The 7,500-nt window shown below is 42.2% G+C and overlaps 1 protein-coding gene across 2 annotated transcripts in view; it reads left to right on the top strand.

The window, feature by feature from the left end:
- Positions 1–1,336: 1,336 nt before the first annotated feature.
- Positions 1,337–7,500, top strand: part of LOC123501691 (ADP-ribose glycohydrolase MACROD1-like) — a 7,043-nt gene continuing 879 nt past the window's right edge. For both annotated transcript variants that reach the window (XM_045250694.1, XM_045250685.1), the window contains exons 1-2: positions 1,337–2,038; positions 5,689–5,961. In XM_045250694.1, coding sequence (XP_045106629.1) covers positions 1,735–2,038; positions 5,689–5,961 — 577 coding nt within the window. In that variant the 5' untranslated portion in view covers positions 1,337–1,734. The remainder of the gene's footprint in view (positions 2,039–5,688; positions 5,962–7,500) is intronic.

The following is a 7,500-nucleotide window of genomic DNA, read 5'->3' on the forward strand; positions in this document are numbered from 1 at the left end:
ATTTTTTTATTTACTTTTTAGGTTTGTCTTAAGAAAAATCAAATATATGCATAGTACATCTCTCTCTCTCTCTCTCTCTCTCTCTCTCTCTCTCTCTCTCTCTCTGTGTGTGTGTGTGTGTGTGTGTGTGTGTGTGTGTGTGTGTGTGTGTGTGTGTGTATTCACCTAGTTGTAATTTTACAGGGCCTGGGTATCATACTGGTGTGGCCTGGTCTCCATATCTACACACATCCAACCTTCCTTTGAAACTGCGCCCACTCCTCGCTGACACCACCTCCTCACTCAAACCATTCCACACCTCCACACGTCTCTGCGGGAAACTATATTTCTTCACATCCTTCAAGCATATTCCCTTGGCTATCTTTTTACTATGCGATCTCGTAGTTCGATTTAAATTTTCCTCTCTCAACATCATTTGCTCATTATCCATTTCATCCAGACCGTTCAACAGTTTATAAAGCTGTATTAAATCTCCTCTTTCTCTTCTTTGTTCCAAGGTAAGCAAATTCATTTCTTTTAATCTCTCCTCATAGGTCATTTCTGCCAATTCCGGAACCATTTTTGTTGCCATTCTCTGCAATCTCTCCAACTTCCTTATATGCTTCTTTTTATAAGGGGACCAAACCACTCCAGCATATTCCAATCTTGATCTAATTACCGTACTAATTAATGTGTGTGTGTGTGTGTGTGTGTGTGTGTGTGTGTGTGTGTGTGTGTGTGTGTGTGTGCCCTTTCTCTCTCTCTCTCTCTCTCTCTCTCTCTCTCTCTCTCTCTCTCTCTCTCTCTCTCTCTCTCTCTCTCTCATCATTTCTATATATAAAACAAAACATTTCCAAGGAGTGAGTTTGAGCATCAAGATCAAGATCAGCACCAGTCCACCGAGGACGAGATGGGGGTCGGGGGAGCATGTCATGCTGGAGTGTGGGAAGCATGAGAGAGACAGGCATGAGATGATGCAAGTGATCCTGAGTGAATTAGGGCACAATAGGAATGAAAGAGTGGAGAAGACAGGAAGGGAATGGATGGTGTTGCTGCTGGGACTGTGTAGAGCAGCGTTTCTTAATCTGGGGTGCTGAAATCAATTTCAGGGTGTGCTGAGGAAGGTCACATATGTGGCGCTAAAAGGTAGAAGGAATACGTTTGGGCAAACTTATCCTTATCGCATATTTTAACATTCAATACCGGGGTAAACTTGAACGTGATTTCCATGTGTTGTAGCACAGTGATATAAAACACTTGATTTGTACGAGCATTCCACTATCTAATATTTAATCAGTATTACAAGCTTTGTATATTAGCAGTGTACACGTTCGGTACGTGTACACCAGACGGCAAGACGCCCCTGCTCCCTCGCGGCCCTCGCCACCGCGGCAGAGCCCAGTGTATATTACCAGTGTACACGTTCGGTGCTGAGTAAGCCAATGGTGGAGGGTGCTGGACTGCTTAGGCCTGACCAAAAGGGGTGCTGAAGTCGAAAAAGGTTAAGAAACACTGCAATGTTGAGAGACGAGTGGAAGGATGATGGAGGCTGTGAAGGAGTAGGCTACCTGGAGAGAATGTGGCCAGCGAGGTGTAGGGATCATTAACGAAGAGAATACTACTTTTTTTTCTTTCTTTTTCTGTTTTGTGTCTTTTTGTCCTGTATAGGAGCTGTCGATCCAAAGGCCTGGCTCTGGAGCGATCCCGAGCCACCTGTAGCATCAAGATCAAGATTAAGACCAGTCGTATACTAGTATGCTGGCTGTCTCATTCAAGCCCTTGTCATTAACATCTTCCCTACGCCTCCCTGCCCACGCCCGACGCCTACCAGCCCCAGGAATAAAAGGTATAGGCCTTTTCTACAATTCCTTAAGCGTGCAGGCCTACAAATTGTTCAGTTCAGGAAATATGGAAGATTTTAGATGGCACAAGGAAAAGTACTTGTCTATGGGGCTGGCCGAGAAGAGGTCCTGCTACCCCGCTGGTCACGTGCCCCTCTCCGCTGTCCTGCCCTGGCCAAAGTACCATGATGTCAATAAGTACGAGATTAGCAAGTCTGGTGAGTGTGCCTGTGTTTCTGTGTGTGTGGCTGTCTGTCTGTTTGTCTCTGTCTGTGAATGTAAGTCGTGTGTGTGTGTGTGTCACTCTTTCTGTGTGTCTGTGTACCGTAGCCTGGGGCAATATGAAACAAAAAAAGATCAATTTCTTCACTTTACTTTAGATAACTTCACAATATATTATCATTCAATTTTGTTAAGCTTTTCCCCCAAAAAAAAACAAGCTTCCTACTATTAAATGCTGCAAAACACAAGCTTCCTACTATTAAATGCTGCAAAACACAACCTTCCTACTATTAAATGCTGCAAAACACAACCTTCCTACTATTAAATGCTGCAAAACACAAGCTTCCTACTATTAAATGCTGCAAAACAGAAGCTTCCTACTATTAAATGCTGCAAAACACAAGCTTCCTACTATTAAATGCTGCAAAACACAAGCTTCCTACTATTAACTGCTGCAAAACACAACCTTCCTACTATTAACTGCTGCAAAACACAACCTTCCTACTATTAACTGCTGCAAAACACAAGCTTCCTACTATTAAATGCTGCAAAACACAAGCTTCCTACTATTAAATGCTGCAAAACACAACCTTCCTACTATTAACTGCTGCAAAACAAAACCTTCCTACTATTAAATGCTGCAAACACAACCTTCCTACTATTAAATGCTGCAAAACACAACCTTCCTACTATTAAATGCTGCAAAACACAACCTTCCTACTATTAAATGCTGCAAAACACAACCTTCCTACTATTAAATGCTGCAAAACACAACTTTCCTACTATTAACTGCTGCAAAACACAACCTTCCTACTATTAAATGCTGCAAAACACAACCTTCCTACTATTAAATGCTGCAAAACACAACCTTCCTACTATTAACTGCTGCAAAATACAAGCTTCCTACTATTAAATGCTGCAAAACACAACTTTCCTACTATTAACTGCTGCAAAACACAACCTTCCTACTATTAAATGCTGCAAAACACAACTTTCCTACTATTAACTGCTGCAAAACACAACCTTCCTACTATTAAATGCTGCAAAACACAACCTTCCTACTATTAAATGCTGCAAAACACAACCTTCCTACTATTAAATGCTGCAAAACACAACCTTCCTACTATTAAATGCTGCAAAACACAACCTTCCTACTATTAAATGCTGCAAAACACAACTTTCCTACTATTAAATGCTGCAAAACACAACCTTCCTACTATTAAATGCTGCAAAAAAAGTTTACAAATATTGGATAGTTAATTTTTAAGAAATAAAACAAAAAAACTTCTTTGCCCAAAATATTAGGGGCTATTAGGAACACACAAAAATGGGGCTATTTGGAACCAATATGGGGCTATATCAAACAGAACTAAATTTATAGAATATTTGGTGCTATATGAAACATAGTAAAATACACCAAAAAATTGAATATAAGTCCCTGAAACACAGACAGACATACTTCAGGGTTGTCACCACCATGAATCACTAGGGAACACACACACACACACACACACACACACACACACACACACACACACACACACACACACACACACACACACACACACACACACTAGGGCTATATGAAAATGGAAAATTAAACATATTCATTTTCAGCTTAACTCAAAACTGTCTACCTCAACATGAAGGTTCTGGGAAATTCACGTTTGTCAAACATAATTTTGTTCTTGTGTGTTGCTTTCACTTGTAATACACATGCTACATCATCACAACTGTCTAGTCCTTTGTCAGGTGTTTGTGGAAGCATATACCCATAGGCACCATTGGAATCATTTTCACACTTTCTGTAGGAGTCAATTTCCCAATCATTAACATCTTCATCTGATTTCCCTTTGATTTTACCAACATAATACACAACACTTCTTCAGAGCAAATCTTACTAGACAATAGCTGTCAGGTTTGATTTCTTTGTCCACCGCTGATACTCCTTCCTCAATCTCCATAACTTCTGACTCATCTATGTCTTGGTCATCATTACCTTCATCCTCCTCTGAGTCTTCATACACAATTTTCCTGACTTTCCTAGCTTTCCTTACTTCCCGAAGACCTGAAGTGGATGAACCATCTAAGGTTCTTTGCAGCCGTTTGAAATATTCCTCAACAGTCCTATCAGACACTGCTGCCCTCTTGCGTGTTATGTTCTGGCAGTGTCTTTTGAAATTATATCCTTGTGTCTCTTCAAGAAAGCGTAACCCAGTCTATTCCAGGTAAGTTATCTTTAAAGCAAGGCACATAGCTGCATTTCTTGTTCAGGTAATGTTGCACAAATCTACGCAGATCATCCATGTCAAGTGCTAGGCCATAGTCAGCTAAGGCAGCAACATTAGCAGCTAATGCTCTCTCTTCATCTAGAAGAGCTGTAGGGTGCCCCAACTGCCCAGGGTTTTTCCACAGTGCCCTTCCACCGCCTGTGAAGAGTCGCTAGCGGGATTTTGTAGCGATCGCTAATTGTTCTAATGGTGCCCTCGCCATTATCCAAGTCCAGAAGTGAACATGCCATGTCCTCCTCACTAACTTAGCCTATTTGAATTAGGCTTTCTTTTGTAGTTACGCACCATCGTGAAATGGAAACATAACCTTTGTTAGTAGTGCAATTGCAACTACCTTTCAGAGGTATGTTCTATTTAGCCCCATTTCCTGTTCCATTTAGCCCCATTTCAGAACACCAGCTATATAATCTTTCTGCTAACTGCTACACATTTCTACTCTCTACTAGAGCTCACTTGATGAATGTACAAAATTATACTCCCAGCTGGACACTCTTAGTTGATTACGTGTTATGCTAGCATTCTTAGCGTTCATATGAAATAAAAGCTTCACAACAGGTCTGCAAAAATAAATAAACAGAAACATTACTTAAGACTGTGCTCTGAGTTCATAAATTTTTTGTCACACAGTTCATACACATTGGATGCCTAGTTACTGAATAAGGTTTCTTAAAATTAAAATTAGTTACTTCAAAAAAAAAAAAATCATGCCTGACCACAGTTTTTTCATATAGCCCCACACTATGGTATATTATGTCCCTCTGTGCGTGTGTGTGTGTGTGTGTGTGTGTGTGTGTGTGTGTGTGTGTGTGTTTGTGTGTCCTAATGAGAAATACAGGTTAGGGTGGAAATTCTGTCATAAAGCAGGTTTTTGTGTGACTTTAGCAATATAGACTTAATATAATGCTAAACAACAGTGTGGCAGTGCATTGAGAGAGTGAGTGAGTGAGTGAGTGAGTGCCAACAGTGCCCAGCCTTTCCCAGTGATGAATGAAAGCCTTCTGAGTGTCTATACAAGTGGCACTGTCTGGCATGGCATTGCTTGGCTCAGAACAGTTCAGTGCCACTCCATTATATGTGTCCAGTTTGTTGAAGGCTGTGTTTGGCTCTCTCTCTCTCTCTCTCTCTCTCTCTCTCTCTCTCTCTCTCTCTCTCTCTCTCTCTCTCTCTCTCTCTCTCTCTCTCTCTCTCTCTCTCTCTCTCTCTCTCTCTCTCTCTCTCTCTCTCTCTCTCTCTCTCTAACTATAACCTAACCTCTCTCTCTCCTCAACTAACCCAACCCAACCTCACCCCCCTTCACCTAACCCAACTCAACCCAACCCAACCACACATCAGCTCACCTCAGCCTTACCTTCCAGCATTGAGTGTGGAGCAAGCCCAGAACATTTTGAGTGGCAGCAGGTACACCAAAGATGCAGAGCTGAACCAGAAGATCTCCATCTTTGTGGGGGACATCACCAGGCTGGAGGTGGACGCCATAGTGAACGCGGCCAACAACAGCCTGCGTGGTGGTGGCGGTGTTGATGGGGCAGTGCACAGGGCGGCTGGGAAGAACCTTTTCGATGAGTGTGTTACGCTGAACGGCTGCGAGACTGGTGATGCGAAGATTACCGGAGGATATAGACTGCCTGGTGGGTTGGGTTGGGTTGGGTTAGGTTAGGTTAGGTTAGGTTAGGTTTGTTTAAATTAAGTTAGAATTCATGAGGTTAGGTTAGTCTTCTCTTATTTATTTATTTATTTTATTTATTTATTTTTTAAAGTTTGGATTAGGTCAGGTTAGGTTAGGTTATAGCAACAACCCCTTCAGTACTGGGACACATTTTTACCTTGAGTTTTGTGTACCATTAGACCATTCTATTGACATTAGCAAGGGTGTATGGAGGGCACAAGATTAATGGTCACAGTCTTCACTATTTTAACCCCTTTAGTACTGGGACACATGTTTACCTTGAGTTTTGTGTACATTAGCAAGGGTGTATGGAGGGCACAAGATTAATGGTCACAGTCTTCACTATTTTAACCCCTTTAGTACTGGGACACATTTTTACCTTGAGTTTTGTGTACCATTAGACCATTTTATTGACATTAGCAAGGGTGTATGGAGGGCACAAGATTAATGGTCACAGTCTTCACTATTTTAACCCCTTCAGTACTGGGACACATTTTTACCTTGAGTTTTGTGTACCATTAGACCATTCTATTGACATTAGCAAGGGTGTATGGAGGGCACAAGATTAATGGTCACAGTCTTCACTATTTTAACCCCTTTAGTACTGGGACACATTTTTACCTTGAGTTTTATGTACCATTAGACCATTTTATTAACATTAGCAAGGGTCTATGGGGGCAGAAGATTAATGGCCACAGTCTTCACTATTTTAACCCCTTCAGTACTGGGACACATTTTTACCTTGAGTTTTGTGCACCATTAGACCATTTTATTGACATTAGCAAGGGTGTATGGAGAGCAGAAGATTAATGGCCACAGTCTTCACTATTTTAACCCCTTCAGTACTGGGACACATTTTACCTTGAGTTTTGTGCACCATTAGACCATTTTATTGACATTAGCAAGGGTGTATGGAGAGCAGAAGATTAATGGCCACAGTCTTCACTATTTTAACCCCTTCAGTACTGGGACACATTTTTACCTTGAGTTTTGTGCACCATTAGACCATTTTATTGACATTAGCAAGGGTGTATGGAGGGCAGAAGATTAATGGCCACAGTCTGCACCATTTTAATCCCCTACATGAGTTTGTGAAGCTGTAGAAAGTCACCAAATAGTCACCACAAGGAATAAGGAAACACGTCATGCTACTGAAGGGGTTAATGGTGCTTTGAGTGTTTTGGTGGTGTTATTGTTGTGTTTAGGGCTGTATTGTGCTTTTAATCTCTCTCTCTCTCTCCCAGCCTCTCCCAGTGCATCCCAGCCTCTCTCAGTTCCTCCCAACCTCTCCCAGTCCTTCCCAGCCTCTTCCAATGCCTCCCAGTCTTTCCCAGCCTCTCTCAGTGCCTCCCAGCCTCTCCCAGTACCTCCCAGCCTCTCCCAGTGCATCCCAGTGCCTCCCAGCCTCTCCCAGTACCTCCCAGCCTCTCCCAGTGCATTCCAGCCTCTCCCAGTACCTCCCAGCCTCTCCCAGTGCATCCCAGTACCTCCCAGCCTCTCC

This window comes from Portunus trituberculatus, chromosome 2 (assembly GCF_017591435.1).
Source record: "Portunus trituberculatus isolate SZX2019 chromosome 2, ASM1759143v1, whole genome shotgun sequence".
In the NCBI taxonomy this organism is placed as follows: Eukaryota; Metazoa; Arthropoda; class Malacostraca; order Decapoda; family Portunidae; genus Portunus; species Portunus trituberculatus.